The sequence below is a fragment of the Pan paniscus genome, chromosome 5, assembly GCF_029289425.2.
Source record: "Pan paniscus chromosome 5, NHGRI_mPanPan1-v2.0_pri, whole genome shotgun sequence".
NCBI classification, from domain to species: domain Eukaryota; kingdom Metazoa; phylum Chordata; class Mammalia; order Primates; family Hominidae; genus Pan; species Pan paniscus.
The window spans coordinates 71,085,678-71,106,964 of record NC_073254.2 but is presented as its reverse complement, the minus strand read 5'-3'; the positions used below and the strand labels follow the sequence as shown (position 1 = coordinate 71,106,964).

At 35.5% G+C, this 21,287-nt stretch overlaps 1 protein-coding gene across 15 annotated transcripts in view; it reads left to right on the top strand.

The window, feature by feature from the left end:
• The window catches only part of DST (dystonin), a 494,203-nt gene that overhangs the window by 318,764 nt on the left and 154,152 nt on the right, over positions 1-21,287 (top strand). For 14 of the 15 annotated variants that reach the window (XM_024929292.4, XM_063604922.1, XM_008954352.4 and 11 more), the window contains 10 exons: positions 261-444; positions 1,257-1,414; positions 1,909-2,087; positions 2,918-3,056; positions 3,858-4,051; positions 5,141-5,303; positions 6,016-6,099; positions 8,043-8,150; positions 8,680-8,778; positions 18,815-18,943. In XM_024929292.4, the coding sequence (XP_024785060.4) occupies positions 261-444; positions 1,257-1,414; positions 1,909-2,087; positions 2,918-3,056; positions 3,858-4,051; positions 5,141-5,303; positions 6,016-6,099; positions 8,043-8,150; positions 8,680-8,778; positions 18,815-18,943 (1,437 nt within the window). The other variant, XM_057302527.2, reaches the window with a different exon arrangement.

The following is a 21,287-nucleotide window of genomic DNA, read 5'->3' as shown; positions in this document are numbered from 1 at the left end:
GAGAATTGCTTGGACCTGGTGGGCAGAGGTTGCAGTGAGCTGAGATCGCGCTCCAGCCTGGGCAATAAGAGTGAAACTCCGTCTCAAAACAAAAAACAAAAAACACCTAAAATTGTTAATGAAAAAGACAGTTAATTTCAAATGTTCCTATTTATGATTATTCGTTTAGATTGGCATATACCATACGACCAGTTTGAAGTGTCTCCCATTCAAATCTATGAGTAATAGAATGAATTACATGGGTCTTTGGTCTTCTTTAGATAAAGACAATGCTACCTGGTGAACATCAGCAAGTTCTAAGTAATCTACAATCTCGTTTTGAAGATTTTCTGGAAGATAGCCAGGAATCCCAAGTCTTTTCAGGCTCAGATATAACACAACTGGAAAAGGAGGTTAATGTATGTAAGCAGTATTATCAAGAACTTCTTAAATCTGCAGAAAGAGGTAAAGCATGGGGATCCCTGTCTTTTTTTCCCCATAGGTGTTTAGTTCTGGCTATTTTTTGCTCTCAATGGGAATCTCAATCTTAGGTATATTGTATCACCCAGCCTATGATATGTAGACACAATTGGTGGAACGGTAAAAGCATGTTTGAGGTAGGAAGACTCAAGAAGGGATTAATTTGTTTCCAAATGATAAATTAATGAAAGGTGCCAACCAACTGGTTGGACAAACAACGAATTCTTACTTTTCAACGTTTTCACTATTTTGCAATCCTTCAGTTTCAGAAAAGATTCAATTATTTTCCCATTTGCCAAACTTGGATTTTATACAAGGATTAAAGCAAAAGGTTTTTGCCTAGTTAACTTTTGTTAAATATAGATTTTATTCTGAACTTTTAAAATTTTAATTAGAGACAATTTTATTAATAATATTCTATTTTTTAAAAATCTTAAACATTATTATTTACCTAATTTTTACTTTTAAGGATTTTTATTTGATTTTTGTAATTAATTTTTGCAGCTAATATAATTCACATTTTTGTGAACGTAAAATAGCAATGTATTACTTTGGACAGCATTTAATCGGAAATTGGTACTTCAAATGGCATTTGGGAAATTTTATTAATTCTTCTTAAATTTTAAGATTTATGTTTTAAGATTTATATCCTTAGAATGGGTTTGTGATGAAAACAGGAACCATTTGCTTGACTAGCTATGTCCCAGTAATATAAAATTGTCATAGTAAAACATAAACAGAAGCTTCTAAGAGATAGAAAACAAGGTATTTTCTAAACATTATATTTATTTTCACAGAGGAGCAAGAGGAATCAGTTTATAATCTCTACATCTCTGAAGTTCGAAACATTAGACTTCGGTTAGAGAACTGTGAAGATCGGCTGATTAGACAGATTCGAACTCCCCTGGAAAGAGATGATTTGCATGAAAGTGTGTTCAGAATCACAGAACAGGAGGTGAGAGCTATAAATATGTTGGGAAAAAAACTAACTCTCTTAATGACCTTACATATCAACTCTTGTGACTTCTTAATGTTCAGTTTTGCACACTCACACTAGCCAGTCTAGTGTGAGGTGAGGTCTGATTGTGTAATTATTGCTGATTATAAACTAGGATTCAGTCTACCTCTGACTCAGGTAAACATGAGAATATGTACACGCTCACCTTCATTGTGATGAAGGATATAAGGACTTGTAATAAAAGTCATTATACACCTGCTGTGTGCAAAAGTACTAAGTTAGATGTTGAGGCTAAGGAGATGAACAGTAAGGGAATTATTGATTGTAAAACTTGAATGCTATGGTGTAGTTTCTTTGATAACAAACAAAGAATATGTAGATTTCTAAGTCATTGGTTCTTAATGTGAAATGTGTGTTTTTAAACTAGTTTAAGAAAAACACCTCATCACAGGTGATGGCCTGATGGCCTTTGTTTGTTCTCTGTTTTATAGAAACTAAAGAAAGAGCTGGAACGACTTAAAGATGATTTGGGAACAATCACAAATAAGTGTGAGGAGTTTTTCAGTCAAGCAGCAGCCTCTTCATCAGTCCCTACCCTACGATCAGAGCTTAATGTGGTCCTTCAGAACATGAACCAAGTCTATTCTATGTCTTCCACTTACATAGATAAGTATGTAACTGCTATCTCAATATATAAATTGCTTCATACAACTCTCATTTTTATTTACTATTAATTTACAATTTTATTTTTATTAATATAAATATTAACTTTTATTTTGTCTTAAGAAATACATTATTGGCTGGGCGTGGTGGCTCATGCCGGTAATCCCAGCACTTTGGGAGGCCAAGGCAGGTGAATCACCTGAGGTCAGGAGTTCGGTACCAGCTTGGCCAACATGGTGGAACCCCATCTCTATTAAAAATACCAAAGTTAGCCAGGCATGGTGGTAAGCGTCTGTAGTCCCAGCTACTCGGGAAGCTGAGGCAGGAGAATCACTTGAACCCGGGAGGTGGAGGTTGCAGTGAGCCGAGATCGCGCCACTGTACTCCAGCCTGGGTGACAGAGGAAGACTCCATTTCAAAAAAAAAAAAAAAGAAATACATTATTTTTATGGATTGATGACACTTCTCTATGTTGATAGTGGATGTGCTTCAGAGATGAGTGTGTAATGTGTATGGTCCTCCCACATTTTGCATGTAATTTGGGTAGCTCAGCAGCTGTAGCCAATGAATTTTCATCTCATACTTAAAACAAAGTTAGAAAGAAACCATCTTATGTTGCAGTCTCTTGCTGAATACCACTTGTGGGGCAGGGGATGGGTTGGAGCACATACTCTCTATTAAGAAGAAAGCCAGAAAAATGTCAGTTTCATAGTAAATGTATCAGTGTTCCAAGGTGAAGAACATGTTATGTCATGTGTCATAATGGTGCTTCAGGACTACATTATGCAAAAATAAACATTTAACCATAGGTGGCTATTGTTTAATTTCCTTTTTAAGGTTGAAAACTGTTAACTTGGTGTTAAAAAACACTCAAGCTGCAGAAGCCCTTGTAAAACTCTATGAAACTAAACTGTGTGAAGAAGAAGCAGTTATAGCTGACAAGAATAATATTGAGAATCTAATAAGTACTTTAAAGGTATGAGACTCACTTTTGGCTATTTTTAAATATCGTATTCTACAAGTATTTCTCTAGCACTTAGATCTTCAAACATCAAGTGTTAAATATCTTGGATTTTTGAATGGATTTATTCCATTTGTGTCTCTGTGATCTCACAGTTTACTCTAAGTATGTTCAGTCATTTTAATTTGAGGAGAGTTCTCATTTGAAGTTTGAACCCTTTTGACAGTAGCTTTTGATAGTCAATTCATGTTGGCAGCAGGAGGAGTCGAAGCTAAAAATTAAATTATTTGTAATAGATTAACTTGCTGAAAAAGAAGTTAGTTTAAGATATCAAGGAGGTAAATAGAGAAGTTAATCTGAGAAAGGAAAAAGACTTGTAGTTCAACTCATCTATGTGTATTTCTTTAGCAAGTGGTGAAACTATTGCAAAGCAATTTTTAGAAGTTATCTCAGTGATTTTTAATGCATGTATTCCTTTTTAACAGTGGGATTAGTAGGCACTTAAAAGCAGACAATGAAAAAGACATATTTTATTAATGGAGGTAGCAAACTTGCTTATGGAATATATTTTATTTTGTTGATATGCAAATTTTATTAGGCTGAACGTTATAAAATTGTCATTAAAAAATCAGAGTACAAATATTGAAAATTTCATAAGGTTTGAACTAATATAATATTGTGCATATGAAAGATATTCTTTCCTTTATCTTATTTTCTACCTGTCATTTGTAAATAAATTGTAAAATTAGGTAAATAATATATTTACCCAGTGAGTGGTTAACATTTTTATAACTTTTACCAATTAATGTATTTTAGCAATGGAGATCTGAAGTAGATGAAAAGAGACAGGTATTCCATGCATTAGAGGATGAGTTGCAGAAAGCTAAAGCCATCAGTGATGAAATGTTTAAAACGTATAAAGAACGGGACCTTGATTTTGACTGGCACAAAGAAAAAGCAGATCAATTAGTTGAAAGGTGGCAAAATGTTCTTGTGCAGATTGACAACAGGTTAGTATCCTTTTTTGTTCAGTTTTAGCACAGATTTAATGTCTATCTATGGTAAATGAGTAAAATGTAAACATATGAGGCTATTTTTTTACTTCCATAGTTAATTTGTTAATTACAATACCTCTACTTAGCCATATTTCTTTCTTACTTGGAGGACTTTAGTAAGACATTTAACTTCAAAATAAGCATTTTTCCAACTCTGTTACTATTCATGTATTCTAGCATTTATATAGTTAATCTGCTTGCCTTTTCTGAAGGAAAAAACAATGTAGTTCTCTAATTATTACCAACTTATAATATTCAAATAACCGTGACTTAGTAAGAGCATGAAGCATGCATGTGATAGGGCTGTGTGTAGCTTCTATACTGGACTTAAGAAATGTAAATAAATGGAAATGCCCTGATGTTCATTTTAATTGAAGATACAAGAAAGTCAAAATTCTCAGTTACTGAATTAAAAAAGGTTTTAGGGTTCATCTTAAAATAAATGAATTCGTGTCCTTTCTCATTCACTTTCGTGCTTATATTAATGCAAATAAAATGCTTTTATGATACAGTGCCATTCTTCAAAAGTAAAATTATGTTCAAATATGTGTTATCTCTGTAACAAATATGATACATAGGTTTAATGTGGTGGTTTTTTAAATCATAGAGACAGGTATGTAATCACAGCTCCTGGAAAATACTCTCTGAGACCATGTTGAACCATTCATTGGACTACCTTATCGTTATTTCAAAACTGAACTGCCATTTGATGCAAGCCTTACTATTCAAGACACTGTAATTGATAATAATTATGGTTAAGCTTCCACTTTTCTTGCTTTTTAAGTTTAGCTTCTTGGGCTTGTCCCTAGAATAACCACTGTCACTAAATTGCACAACTCAGGGAGCAGAATGTTTATATTCAACCCAATAAGGAATGCCCTTGGGGGTGTGCCTCAGGGTGCTGCAGCCTTGAGTTCTTTATACATACCCCTCTTGTGCTGAGTTCATTGCAGTCCAATTATTTTGTCTCTCCCATCTCTACATCTTCCACCCTCCTGATGGATATCGCTGGACACCGTGACTATTCGGTTACTATTCTCTTAGGTTACGGGACTTAGAGGGCATTGGCAAATCACTGAAGTACTACAGAGACACTTACCATCCTTTAGATGATTGGATCCAGCAGGTTGAAACTACTCAGAGAAAGATTCAGGAAAATCAGCCTGAAAATAGTAAAACCCTAGCCACACAGTTGAATCAACAGAAGGTATGTAAAAATAATTCCCTCTACTGAGGTTATGTCTGCATTTGGTCAGTCATGCTCCTCATCTTCCTTTCCTATGTTAAATGAAAAAGTCACCAACTCTTTAGAGGAAGGTGGAGAGTATATAAAAAATATTAAAATCTTGCAACCCAAACCTACATACATGACTTATTTTTATTTCTTGGAAGTAATTTTTGAAAGCATGGGTAATCAGAAAGTGGAGAGTGTTGGGATAGTTTTCAAATTCCTAATGATAATTTATTTAATCATAGGTATAGAAATCTCTTTGACACTTTGCTGGCCTCAATAGTTTTCTAGGTTCCTAAATAAGTAAAAATGGTTAGCAGTGGAAAATTAAATACCACATTTGACAGAAAGTTGAATGCTTTGAGATTTTTGTTCTATCTTTAGGGGCCAATCATCTCTAGCTCTATTTTCTTCAGAAATAGGTGGTGGCCAAGGGCATCAAGTCTGCTTTTGGATAATTCCTAAGGAGTTTAGTAATTTCTGCTTTGAAAACCACATGGGGTGGGTCACTTCTGTGGCTTAATCCGAAAGTTTGTAATTTACCCATAAGGCAAGTTGTGTATTAAGTGCAAAGGGCTAAGGAGCTGTACTGTGAAGTGATGTAGATATGTCTTAGTTACTGAGCATCTTATGTAGTAGAATAGCTGAATTCCTTGTCATTTTTGTTCTAAACTGTGTATATTTATAGATGCTGGTGTCCGAAATAGAAATGAAACAGAGCAAAATGGACGAGTGTCAAAAATATGCAGAACAGTACTCAGCTACAGTGAAGGTAGGAAGATTCATTAACTTTAGTAAAATTTAATATTCAGGTTTGTGATTCTACATGTACTGTTAAAGCCATGCAAGTCATTTCACTCAGTGTTTAAAAGAATCTTCATTTGAACTTTTTTGACACTTATCTAATAATTCTTTGTGAAATTAGTCACATGACAGCCCCCCAGTTCATTCGTCTTCTTCTCTCTCACATATGTACACCCCTGCCACTCCCAGCCACCAGAATACATAGCTCTGTAGTTGGTTTCTTATCACTTTTCTTTCTTTTTTCTTTAACATTGTTAGGGTATTTCATGGGAGAGCTTCTAACTTTCTCACTTAGGGGGATACTTTTCATGCTTTTCAAGTTGTCATTGACAACTTTTCAGTTTTAGCCCTCCAGATCCATAGTTCCATTGCTTAGCTGGAGGAAAGGGGGGCTACATAGGGCTACACTATTGTTACATATATTTTCATGAGCTTCTAAACAGACTTGGAAATTACCCGGCCACCCTACATGTTTCTGATTTTGTCCCCATCTTGGAAGCATCTCCAGGATTGGATAGATTCCTAAAAATGTAATTTTGCTCTACAGTCATGTGTTGTTTAGCAAAGGGGATATATTCCGAGAAATGCGTTGTTAGGTGATTTTTTCATTGTGCGAACATTGTAGAGTGTACTCACATAAACCTAGATGTTACAGCTTTCTACACACTTAGGCTATATGGTACAGCCTCTTGCTCCTAGACTATAAACCTGTACAGCATGTTACTGTACTGAATAGTGTAGGCAACTGTAACATAATGGTATCTATTTGTGTATCTAAACATATTAAAGGTATAATAAAAATAGGGAATAAAATATAAAACATGGTACACTTGTATAGAGCACCTACCATGAATGGAGCTTGCAGGACTAGAAGTTGCTTTGGTGAGTTAGTGAGTGAGCTCTGAGTGAAGGTAGAGGCCTAGGACATTACTGTACACCTCTGTAGAATTTATAAACACTGTACACTTAGACTACACTAGCTTATAAAAAAATTTCTTCAATAATAAATTAACATTAACTTACTGTAACTTTTTTACATTATAAACTTGTAATTTTTTTAACCTTTTGACTCTTTTCTCATAGCACTTAGCTTAAAACAACGAACACATTGTACAGCCATACAAAAGTATTTTCTTTCTTTATACTTTATTCTGTAAGCTTTTTTCTATTTTTAATTTTTGTTTTTTGTTTTTTTTTTTTTTTTACTTTTTAAACTTCTTTGTTAAAGCCTAAGAGACAAAGATACACATTAACTTAGGCCTATATAGAGTCAAGATCATCAATATCATTGTCTTACACCTCCAAATCCCATGGGAAGGTCTTCAGGGGCAATCACATGTATGGAGCTGTCTTCTCCTATGATAACAATGCCTTTTTCTGGAATACTTTCTGAAGGACCTATCTGAGTCTGTTTTACAGTTAACTTTTTTTTTTTTTTAAATAAGTAGGAGTACGCTCTAAAACAACAACTAAAAGTATAGTGTGGTAAATATATAGACCAGTAACATAGTCATTTATTACCAAGTATTACATACTGAACATAATTGTGTGTGCTATACTTTTGTGTGACGGGCAGCACAGTAAGTTTGTTTACACCAGCATCACCACAAACGTGAGTAATGCATTGTGCCACGACATCACTAGGCGATAGGTATTTTTCAGCTCCATTATAATTTTATGGGGCTACCATCATGTATACGGTCTGTCTTTGACTGAAATGTTTCATGTGAAACACGACTATATTTTCTTTATTTAAACTTAATTTAATGAATCTAGGTTCTAATGATCTGTGTCAAATCACTAAAGTTATTTTAGTGAATCTAGGTTCTAATTATCTGTGTTAAATTATTGTAGAATGAAACTCTAGTACTTTGCTTCAATTCATTTTATCTTATTGACTCCTTTATACAGGACTATGAATTACAAACAATGACCTACCGGGCCATGGTAGATTCACAACAAAAATCTCCAGTGAAACGCCGAAGAATGCAGAGTTCAGCAGATCTCATTATTCAAGAGGTAATAAAAGTATGAGAGAAAGAGGGGAAGGGGCATAAAAGAAAGAACACTTACTTTTTAAATTTTATTTTTTGTTGTGGTAAAATATACATAGTATAAAACTTACTATTTTAACAATTTTAAATGTACAGTTTAATGACATTGCAGTATATCACAATATTGTGCAACTGGTACCACTGTTTATTTCCAGAACCTTTTCGTCATCCCAAAGAGAAAGTCTACACCCAGAACAATACATTCTATTAAGGGTTTTAAAAAACCCTTTAAAAATGTTTATTCAAGATTAATTATTAACTATGGAGATAAATAAATGTACTTATGTACTTCATGGTGAAATTTAGAAGAGAATTATCATTTGCCATGATTTGCATAATAGTAATAATAAGCTCATTCTTATCATTTATTATGGGGGGAGTTGTGTGCTTTGCTGTCTGAAGGCCTAGTTAATGTAATTATTATTCAAAATTCATTCAACTTAGTAAGAGTAACTGGAGGTAATGCTTTTTATTATTTTTTTCCTTACTTGCAGTTCATGGACCTAAGGACTCGATATACTGCCCTGGTCACTCTCATGACACAATATATTAAATTTGCTGGTGATTCATTGAAGAGGCTGGAAGAGGAGGAGGTAATCATTAACAGTGAGCACCCTGTAAATATAAAGGAGCTAGAGATGAGCAGTAACTACAGTGTAGTTTGGGAAAGCAAAACATGTTTCATGATAAATTTATGTGGCCGGTAGCAGATGTACAAATAAATATTGAATTATAAAATTACAATGAAAATGACTGAAGGCCTAAGATTTTTGTTTGTCTTTAAGATTCATTCAAATAGAAAGTCATTTCACTTCATGACTTTACATTTTCACTTCAGGACTCTAATATGGTGGGGTTAATGTCTTAAATAAATTATGAAATTTTGGCAGTTTGGCAGAATATTTTTCAGCTTTCTCACAGCTGAGAGGTATACTTCTTTGAAGTATAGTTACTGCTGGTATGATGTCTACAGGAATACCACACGAACACATTTGTCTTATGCATTTTAAATTAATTTGTATCTCAAGAAGTTAAAATTATTATACATAATGTAAAGATGCTAACTTAGAAGTAGTAGACGTTTTTACAAAATGATACTTTTTAAGAATTTTGGAGTTTTTTGTTGTCTTTTTTTGCAAAAAGATATAGCACATGGTATTTAAAAAGGCTATTTAAATGCCACTCTGATTTGGAGAACTTCTGCAGCTTTGATTCTGCATTTAAAAATCATATTTCTGCATTTATAAATCATATATTTAAAAATCATATAGGAATAGTAAGGACTTATTTATAAAGATCAATGGTCACCAAAGGCTCTTGTATGTAATCTAAAAGGGAGTATGCTATGCTTTGTTATCTTGATGTACTTTCTATTCCCCAGAACAGACAAAAATAGTAGAATGAATGTTGAAATAAATAAATTGTGGGCCATTAGCTATTTTAAATTGGACTGTTGTTGAAATTCTAAAGGTGATTATGCTTAATGTAACTCCATATGAGAGCTGAAACAGCAGTAAACATCTATTGGATGTTACTTTCTCAGTTTCCTAAAAATGTGACCACTTTTATAAACTGTTTTAGTCTGTTCAGAGTTAACAGTTTTCTGCAGCTAAATCACTAACATAGCTAATTGCAAGACTTTATAACCCTCTTCCTTTGTGCTTAGAAGGAGAACCAGGATATTTGTGACCATCTTAAATGCATGCATCTCTCATCTATGAAAGAACATCCATAATTTTTTTATATTTTTAGTTTTTGAGAGATCTTATTCCATTTTAAATGGTATACAGACCTTTTAAATGGAATATGCAGTAGTTAAATATAAAATAAAATAACTTAAGTTCTTTTCTCATAGTATGTATCTGATTATACATATATGGGCCACTTACTCGATTTATCTGATGAGGCAGAATGCTAACAATTGATAGAAACAAAAAATATTTTAGAAGGCCTTAATTGAATGCAAGTTATTATTGTCCTTAAAAATGTCAAAGATTTGTAGTTAATTGAAACCAGCAAATACAGTTATGGAAGAACAAGCGAAGGCTATAATTTAAAATAGGTTAAAAAAAACTACCACTTAACATTACGTTAATGGAATGTCGTGTAAAAGATACATAGCTTAATTTTTAGACTCAAAAGATTGGTGTTTCTGCAACTGAGGTTTGAAGACCCACATGAAAAACCTTGGTCTAAAGCAGAGTTTTCCATAATAAACATAAAATCAAAGATGGATGCAAGTTAATTTCAGAAGTAATACTGATTTAGTTAAAAGAAATGTTACTAAAATATCTGTAATAGATATTAGATATTAGAGAGAGATGCTTTAGTCTGTGCTGAGAACAAAATATGCTAAGTATTAATCACCATGATTAAAGGGCAAGATTGAGGAAGATTTAGAGAAAAGTTAAGGAAGTTATTTTTATGCAAATAAGTTTGAGATCCACAAGAAAGCAAGTCAGCAATTGGACAAAATTATTTCTAGTAATTTTTCTCACATTTGCTAAAAAAGTCAAGAGACAACATGATTTTTTTTTTTTTTGAGATGGAGCTCTGTTGCCCAGGCTGGAGTGCAGTGGCGTGATCTCGGCTCACTGCAACCTCTGCCTCCTGGGTTCAAGTAATTCACTGCTTCAGCCTTCCGAGTAGCTGGGATTACAGACACCTGCCACCTGCCACCACGCCGGGCTAATTTTTCTATTTTTAGTAGAGACGGGGTTTCACCATGTTGGCCAAGCTGGTCTTGAACTCCTGACCTCATGATCCACCCGCCTTGGGCTCCCAAAGTGCTGGGATTACAGACATGAGCCACCGTGCCCAGCCGAGATTCTTAACAAATTACTGCATTGCCTAAGGCATTGAGGGTTCAACAACAGATATTTTTTTCTGAGGGAATTTTTAGTTTTTCTAAATCTGAGCATGAGAAACAGCTCAGAATTTCTTAGCAATAGCTAAGTTTTAAAGGAGGTTTGATAAGCAACTGAGTCTGTCTTAGAAATAACCTCCTCAAGAAATATTGAAAACTTAGTATTTAAATAGATAAAATGCTCTTGTGTCACAGGATTGACCCTGATACTAAAATAAAGAAAATAGAGTGCTGAAGATAACAGATTATGAGATTTGTTTCTGTATGAATTATTATTAGAAACCTTATTTAGGTTAGCAAAGAAAACAACTGAAATTCTCATCAAAATTATTGGAGATCAAGAAATTAGAGGAAGCAAAATAAGATGTATGGTCTGTAATAGAAATTAAATTCTTGAAATTCACCAAAGCTTCTCAATGAAAACAAATCTGTCTAAAATAATTTCTGTATTCCTGTTTAAATTATTTTATGGTGATCTTGAGTTGATGATACAAAACTAACACACTAGAATATTAATAAAGAGAAATTAAATTGTAATTATAAACTAATCCTGATCATGTAGTTCTATAATCAATGTAAAGCATACTCCTCCCAGCTGACATTGATTCTGTCCCTAGTAGAGTAAAAATTTTTTCATATAATTTTTTCTATACATTGGAGCTGAATCCCTAAGTATATATTTAAAAGCTATTATACTTAACAAATATCTTTATATTTATGGAGTATTTAAAGGTGCTTGTCAAAGTGATTCATATGAGGCATGTTATTAACAACAGCAACAAAATCTGTGAGTATAGGAAGCGCATCTTTTCCAGAGCCATCAGGACTGTAGCTGCCTTTGCATTAGCAATTCTGATTATTATAATTGTCATAATATGACAAGTATAAACAAATAAGGGATCTGACTTTAGAAATTTCAAGTTTTTATATAATTTTCCTTCTTCCCCATGTTATTTCCTAATTTGGCTCTCTGTTCTAAAGTTCTGAGCTTTGTTTTTTTAACCATAAGACATGGGAATATAAGTATCATTTTTAATTTCTATCAGGCTAGAAAACTAAATTCTTTAGCATCATTTGGTTCCTATGTGTTGGGTGTTCTTCCTACCTGTTAGGATTATGTTGCATGCAAGAGAAGAAAGGGCACTGTCGTGAGAGTTTTATTTCCCACTTTGTCACTCACCCAATGTGAGTTTGCAAAAATATCTATACTCCTCGTTTCTCCCTTTCCTCATCTGTTGTAAATTCCCTTCTTGCTATAAAATTCTAAGCTAGCTAATTTTTAAAATAAAATTATTCCTGAGGGGCAAAAAGATATTCTTCAGAAAACCTGTCGTGAAGGGTTTTTTGTCCTCTTCTGCTGACTTTCTGAAGCTTCCTCTCTGAAGAAGGTGATGCTGCTGGTGGTGGTGATAGCGCTTGTTCTGCATTTGAGTTCACTTGGTTTTGTAAGTACTTTTATGAACATTGATTCATACGTTGTAAGATATTTTGAACAGAACAGGCTTGACACTTTCAAAACGTCTTTTGTAGATTAAAAGGTGTAAGGAGACTTCTGAACATGGGGCATATTCAGATCTGCTTCAGCGTCAGAAGGCAACAGTGCTTGAGAATAGCAAACTTACAGGAAAGATAAGTGAGTTGGAAAGAATGGTAGCTGAACTAAAGAAACAAAAGTCCCGAGTAGAGGAAGAACTTCCAAAGGTCAGGGAGGCTGCAGAAAATGAATTGAGAAAGCAGCAGAGAAATGTAGAAGATATCTCTCTGCAGAAGATAAGGGCTGAAAGTGAAGCCAAGCAGTACCGCAGGGAACTTGAAACCATTGTGAGAGAGAAGGAAGCTGCTGAAAGAGAACTGGAGCGGGTGAGGCAGCTCACCATAGAGGCCGAGGCCAAAAGAGCTGCCGTGGAAGAGAACCTCCTGAATTTTCGCAATCAGTTGGAGGAAAACACCTTTACCAGACGAACACTGGAAGATCATCTTAAAAGAAAAGATTTAAGTCTCAATGATTTGGAGCAACAAAAAAATAAATTAGTGGAAGAATTAAGAAGAAAGAGAGACAATGAGGAAGAACTCTTGAAGCTGATAAAGCAGATGGAAAAAGACCCTGCATTTCAGAAACAGGTAGCAGAGAAACAGTTGAAAGAAAAGCAGAAAATTGAATTGGAAGCAAGAAGAAAAATAACTGAAATTCAGTATACATTTAGAGAAAATGCATTGCCAGTGTGTGCGATCACACAGGCTACATCATGCAGGGCAGTAACGGGTCTCCAGCAAGAACATGACAAACAGAAAGCAGAAGAACTCAAACAGCAGGTAGATGAACTAACAGCTGCCAATAGAAAGGCTGAACAAGACATGAGAGAGCTGACATATGAACTTAATGCCCTCCAGCTTGAAAAAACGTCATCTGAGGAAAAGGCTCGTTTGCTAAAAGATAAACTAGATGAAACAAATAATACACTCAGATGCCTTAAGTTGGAGCTGGAAAGGAAGGATCAGGCGGAGAAAGGGTATTCTCAACAACTCAGAGAGCTTGGTAGGCAATTGAATCAAACCACAGGTAAAGCTGAAGAAGCCATGCAAGAAGCTAACGATCTCAAGAAAATAAAGCACAATTATCAGTTAGAATTAGAATCTCTTCATCATGAAAAAGGGAAACTACAAAGAGAAGTAGACAGAATCACAAGGGCACATGCTGTAGCTGAGAAGAATATTCAGCATTTAAATTCACAAATTCATTCTTTTCGAGATGAGAAAGAATTAGAAAGACTACAAATCTGCCAGAGAAAATCAGATCATCTAAAAGAACAATTTGAGAAAAGCCATGAGCAGTTGCTTCAAAATATCAAAGCTGAAAAAGAAAATAATGATAAAATCCAAAGACTCAATGAAGAATTGGAGAAAAGTAATGAGTGTGCAGAGATGCTAAAACAAAAAGTAGAGGAGCTTACTAGGCAGAATAATGAAACCAAATTAATGATGCAGAGAATTCAGGCAGAATCAGAGAATATAGTTTTAGAGAAACAAACTATCCAGCAAAGATGTGAAGCACTGAAAATTCAGGCAGATGGTTTTAAAGATCAGCTACGCAGCACAAATGAACACTTGCATAAACAGACAAAAACAGAGCAGGATTTTCAAAGAAAAATTAAATGCCTAGAAGAAGACCTGGCGAAAAGTCAAAATTTGGTAAGTGAATTTAAGCAAAAGTGTGACCAACAGAACATTATCATCCAGAATACCAAGAAAGAAGTTAGAAATCTGAATGCAGAACTGAATGCTTCCAAAGAAGAGAAGCGACGCGGGGAGCAGAAAGTTCAGCTACAACAAGCTCAGGTGCAAGAGTTAAATAACAGGTTGAAAAAAGTACAAGACGAATTACACTTAAAGACCATAGAGGAGCAGATGACCCACAGAAAGATGGTTCTGTTTCAGGAAGAATCTGGTAAATTCAAACAATCAGCAGAGGAGTTTCGGAAGAAGATGGAAAAATTAATGGAGTCCAAAGTCATCACTGAAAATGATATTTCAGGCATTAGGCTTGACTTTGTGTCTCTTCAACAAGAAAACTCTAGAGCCCAAGAAAATGCTAAGCTTTGTGAAACAAACATTAAAGAACTTGAAAGACAGCTTCAACAGTATCGTGAACAAATGCAGCAAGGGCAGCACATGGAAGCAAATCATTACCAAAAATGTCGGAAACTTGAGGATGAGCTGATAGCCCAGAAGCGTGAGGTTGAAAACCTGAAGCAAAAAATGGACCAGCAGATCAAAGAGCATGAACATCAATTAGTTTTGCTCCAGTGTGAAATTCAAAAAAAGAGCACAGCCAAAGACTGTACCTTCAAACCAGATTTTGAGATGACAGTGAAGGAGTGCCAGCACTCTGGAGAGCTGTCCTCTAGAAACACTGGACACCTTCACCCAACACCCAGATCCCCTCTGTTGAGATGGACTCAAGAACCACAGCCATTGGAAGAGAAGTGGCAGCATCGGGTTGTTGAACAGATACCCAAAGAAGTCCAATTCCAGCCACCAGGGGCTCCACTTGAGAAAGAGAAAAGCCAGCAGTGTTACTCTGAGTACTTTTCTCAGACAAGCACCGAGTTACAGATAACTTTTGATGAGACAAACCCCATTACAAGACTGTCTGAAATTGAGAAGATAAGAGACCAAGCCCTGAACAATTCTAGACCACCTGTTAGGTATCAAGATAACGCATGTGAAATGGAACTGGTGAAGCTTTTGACACCCTTAGAGGTATACTCTGTGTTCTGAGACCTTATCAGCTACCTAATGTCAAGTTTCCTCATTTATTTCCTTTCTCTCCTAGACTAAATTTTTAAAACAATTTTGAATGTGATTGGCTCTTTGTAGTTCTGACAGGAAAATAATGCTATACTCTTTCTGGTAACTTACTTGAATCTTTATCATAAATTAACTTTAATTTTTGAATGTTTGAGATTAAACATACAGATGTAATAGATATACTGTTATATCTGTGGAGATACATTCTGAAAAATGTGAGTATCAAAAAAGCTAGAAGAACCAAGCAGTTAGCTTTAACTTCTAACATATTCTGTGGCTAGATTTTGTCTTAGTCTTTTTTAAAGATATAATTTTAATACCTTTAATTGTCATCTAAGATAAAATTCAGACTCTGAAAATAATATAATACTTATTCCTGAACCCTCCTTGGTTTGAAATTTTTCTTCTTTTCACTAATCTTGTCTTTGCAATTCAAAGAATTATGTTTGGATTGAGAATGGGTAAAGTGACATAATGTTCTTGAGGTGACTTTTAACATTTTATAAATTCCTGTTACAGACAGCTAAGAACAAGCAGTATGATATGCATACAGAAGTCACAACATTAAAACAAGAAAAGAACCCAGTTCCCAGTGCTGAAGAATGGATGCTTGAAGGGTGCAGAGCATCTGGTGGACTTAAGAGAGGGGATTTCCTTAAGAAGGGCTTAGAACCAGAGACCTTCCAGAACTTTGATGGTGATCATGCATGTTCAGTCAGGGATGATGAATTTAAATTCCAAGGGCTTAGGCACACTGTGACTGCCAGGCAGTTGGTGGAAGCTAAGCTTCTGGACATGAGAACAATTGAGCAGCTGCAACTCGGTCTTAAGACTGTTGAAGAAGTTCAGAAAACTCTTAACAAGTTTCTGACGAAAGCCACCTCAATTGCAGGGCTTTACCTAGAATCTACAAAAGAAAAGATTTCATTTGCCTCAGCGGCCGAGAGAATCATAATAGACAAAATGATGGCTTTGGCATTTTTAGAAGCTCAGGCTGCAACAGGTTTTATAATTGATCCCATTTCAGGTCAGACATATTCTGTTGAAGATGCAGTTCTTAAAGGAGTTGTTGACCCCGAATTCAGAATTAGGCTTCTTGAGGCAGAGAAGGCAGCTGTGGGATATTCTTATTCTTCTAAGACATTGTCAGTGTTTCAAGCTATGGAAAATAGAATGCTTGACAGACAAAAAGGTAAACATATCTTGGAAGCCCAGATTGCCAGTGGGGGTGTCATTGACCCCGTGAGAGGCATTCGTGTTCCTCCAGAAATTGCTCTGCAGCAGGGGTTGTTGAATAATGCCATCTTACAGTTTTTACATGAGCCATCCAGCAACACAAGAGTTTTCCCTAATCCCAATAACAAGCAAGCTCTGTATTACTCAGAATTACTGCGAATGTGTGTATTTGATGTAGAGTCCCAATGCTTTCTGTTTCCATTTGGGGAGAGGAACATTTCCAATCTCAATGTCAAGAAAACACATAGAATTTCTGTAGTAGATACTAACACAGGATCAGAATTGACCGTGTATGAGGCTTTCCAGAGAAACCTGATTGAGAAAAGTATATATCTTGAACTTTCAGGGCAGCAATATCAGTGGAAGGAAGCTATGTTTTTTGAATCCTATGGGCATTCTTCTCATATGCTGACTGATACTAAAACAGGATTACACTTCAATATTAATGAGGCTATAGAGCAGGGAACAATTGACAAAGCCTTGGTCAAAAAGTATCAGGAAGGTCTCATCACACTTACAGAACTTGCTGATTCTTTGCTGAGCCGGTTAGTCCCCAAGAAAGATTTGCACAGTCCTGTTGCAGGGTATTGGCTGACTGCTAGTGGGGAAAGGATCTCTGTACTAAAAGCCTCCCGTAGAAATTTGGTTGATCGGATTACTGCCCTCAGATGCCTTGAAGCCCAAGTCAGTACAGGGGGCATAATTGATCCTCTTACTGGCAAAAAGTACCGGGTGGCCGAAGCTTTGCATAGAGGCCTGGTTGATGAGGGGTTTGCCCAGCAGCTGCGACAGTGTGAATTAGTAATCACAGGGATTGGCCATCCCATCACTAACAAAATGATGTCAGTGGTGGAAGCTGTGAATGCAAATATTATAAATAAGGAAATGGGAATCCGATGTTTGGAATTTCAGTACTTGACAGGAGGGTTGATAGAGCCACAGGTTCACTCTCGGTTATCAATAGAAGAGGCTCTCCAAGTAGGTATTATAGATGTCCTCATTGCCACAAAACTCAAAGATCAAAAGTCATATGTCAGAAATATAATATGCCCTCAGACAAAAAGAAAGTTGACATATAAAGAAGCCTTAGAAAAAGCTGATTTTGATTTCCACACAGGACTTAAACTGTTAGAAGTATCTGAGCCCCTGATGACAGGAATTTCTAGCCTCTACTATTCTTCCTAATAGGACATGTTTAAATAACTGTGCAAGGGGTGATGCTGGCTGGTTCATGCCACTTTTTCAGAGTATGATGATATCGGCTACATATGCAGTCTGTGAATTATGTAACATACTCTATTTCTTGAGGGCTGCAAATTGCTAAGTGCTCAAAATAGAGTAAGTTTTAAATTGAAAATTACATAAGATTTAATGCCCTTCAAATGGTTTCATTTAGCCTTGAGAATGGTTTTTTGAAACTTGGCCACACCAAAATGTTTTTTTTTTTACGTAGAATGTGGGATAAACTTGATGAACTCCAAGTTCACAGTGTCATTTCTTCAGAACTCCCCTTCATTGAATAGTGATCATTTATTAAATGATAAATTGCACTCACTGAAAGAGCACGTCATGAAGCACCATGGAATCAAAGAGAAAGATATAAATTCGTTCCCACAGCCTTCAAGCTGCAGTGTTTTAGATTGCTTCAAAAAATGAAAAAGTTTTGCCTTTTTCTGTATATAGTGACCTTCTTTGCATATTAAAATGTTTACCACAATGTCCCATTTCTAGTTAAGTCTTCGCACTTGAAAGCTAACATTATGAATATTGTGTGTTGGAGGAGGGGAAGGATTTTTCTTCATTCTGTGTATTTTCCTTACATGTATAGTAGACGTTCTCTATTCTTTCAGCCTTCTATGGTACCTTTTTGTCAGGACAATTAGGATTGTAATGCTAATGCAAAGGCAGCAATTCAAAGATCTTCTAGTGCCTCATGAATAAAGTTGAGATTTAAAATTTGTGACATTGATGGAACAGCTGGGAGGTTAGACCAATCATTAAGGAATGTATGCCATAGCTTTCTTTGCTACCATAAACATTTTGGAGGTGCATCTGCTATGTGACATGGTAAATATGGTTAAGTGAATGAATAAAATGTTTTAGTAACCTGTGTGTGATGAAAAAAACATTTTTACATTCTTGTTTGCTATGGAGAGGTCAGTTTAATAGCTAAGTCATTTAATGGAGTGTATATTTTTCTTACCGCTCACAACTGTCAGAAGTCACTGGAAGAAGAAAAGAAAGAACATGTTGAAAAAGCCAAAGAATTGCAAAAATGGGTATCAAATATCAGCAAGACATTGAAAGATGCAGAGAAGGCTGGAAAACCTCCCTTCTCTAAGCAAAAGGTATTCACAGAAGTCCTGGTTTAATAATAATAATAATAGCAGGGATGTTAACTGAGTTGACACAGTTTACCTAGCACAATGTTTAATTTTTACCTTAATTTTCCTATTGTTATAGCCCAATATAATGCAAATCAGAAAGATTAAATAACTTGCCCAAAGAATCAAAGTTAGTGTGTGGCAGAAGAAGCTGTTTAATTCCAAAGCCTGAATGTTATATATTGTTCTTATTTTTAGTAAACGAATACAGTATACTGCTTTTCCTAATAATTAGGTCTGCTTCCTGATTATTACAATAAGAATAGCTGAAGAGCAGAGTCATTCTGTTTTATGTCTAGAGTAGATCCATGCACTCCATGTCATAAAGATATGCCGTCTTATTCTTACAGATGTAAACATAAAAAGTTTCAAGAACAATGAAGATACAAACCAGGATATTAACATTCTTGATTATTGACTTTAGTTGTGCTTTTCTGGGTCTTTTCTATCTCATAAGGAAGTGTCTACAGTCAATCACTGGAAATTCTAGATACTATCCCTTATCCTAGTGAATTCTTTAGTCTTAACGGGCTATCTTCTATATCCCAACTGCTTAGGATTAGTTGGATGGCCGCAGCTTGGGAGATGTCCTTGGACTGCACCACTTAAAGCTCTTAGGATGTTGGTAGTTGGGGTGTACATTTTAATATTGCTGCCGCTGGTGATGGCAGTGGGATTGCTGCTGTATTAAAAAAATAAATTTCCGCTAAGATAAGAAGCATTTTTCTCAAGGAATACTTTCCTACACTGCCCTCCTGCTCTTGTCTGACGTTTAGAAATTTCAAGGCTATCATCCAATCTTAATATTTAGCTCCCACTTCTAGCTCTGCATCAGTACTCACTTGTCATCTATTAAAATAGACATTGTTGACATGACTGAATAGGGGAGAACACCAGTGCCTTGTCTTACTTGGCTGTGATATGAGGCAAGTGCTCCTTATTTGAGGTTCTTTCTTGGAGAAGTTTACAGACCAGAGTATATACTTGAAACGTTGCTCAGTTGAAGTAAAGTATTCACTCATAGTCTTACATACTATATATGTGGGATGTGGGAGATGTGGGAAAGCACTTGCATTTGGTGCTTTATACCAAAAAGCTTCAAGTAATTTTAATATATATATATTTCATGTAAAATATCCTTCTCCCCCCTCATTAAATAGGAAGACAACTAAAATGGGGACATAAAGCTTAACAAAGATTCCTTGGGAGAGTTAGTTTCTTTTGAGAAATTTTGATTATAAACCCTTGGTATTTTTATATTCTGTAGTTTCATGTGTATATATATATATATTTTTGAGACAGGGTCTTGCTCTGTCACCCAGGTTGGAGTGCAGTGGCATGATCACAGCTCACTGGAGCCGCAACCTCCCAAGCTCAAGTGATCCTCCCGCCTCAGCCTCCTGAGTAGCTGGACTGCAGACACATGCCACCACACCTGGCTAATTAAAAAAAATTTTTTTGTAGACATTCTTTAGTTTTAAATTCTCTAAAACATTACTAAGTCAGATTTAGACCTAGTACCCTAGATACATTCTTAATGCAGATAATGGTGTTAATTATAACTGTCTAAGAACAGCTGATGGTCGTTCTGTTAAAGGAAATTTTAGTTAATATAAGTATGTCCTTCAAAAATCAATGCAGCCTCATGATTATAGTCATGAAAAATAAACTTTAAATTGACTCTAAATAGACTTCATGGGGGAAAATATATCTTTTCATTGGCCCATTATTTCCTCTTATTTCTGCTAATTTAAAAGAATGGCAATTAATTTCTGAAATAAGGGATTTGGAAATGATACACTGAGGAATTAGGAGAAAGTGTGTGACCTCTTGCTTTTCCCCAAACAGATCAATTTTATTTCTCTGACAGATGACAGTCACAGATGACTTTTACAAAGTGGGTCTTAGCATTAGAAATTATTTGTTCTTTTTTTCAATAGTTAAAAATTTTCTTTTAGATAGGATCTTACTCTGTCGCCCATGTGGGAGTGCAGTGGCACGACCTCAGCTCACTGTAACCTCCCTTTCCCATACTCAAGCAATTCTGTCTCAGCCTCCCGAGTAGCTTGGACTACAGGCATGAGCCACCAATACTTGGATACTTTTTGTATTTTTCATAGAGACAAGATTTCACCATGTTGCTCAGGCTGGTCTCAAACGCCTGAGCTCAAAACAATCTGCCTGCTTTGGCCTCCCAAAGTGCTGGGATTACAGGCATGAGCCACTGCTCTCAGCTAGAAATTCTTTATTCTGGGTCTGCATACCTACAGATTATTACTTTCACCATAATTTTTTCAAAAGGAACATT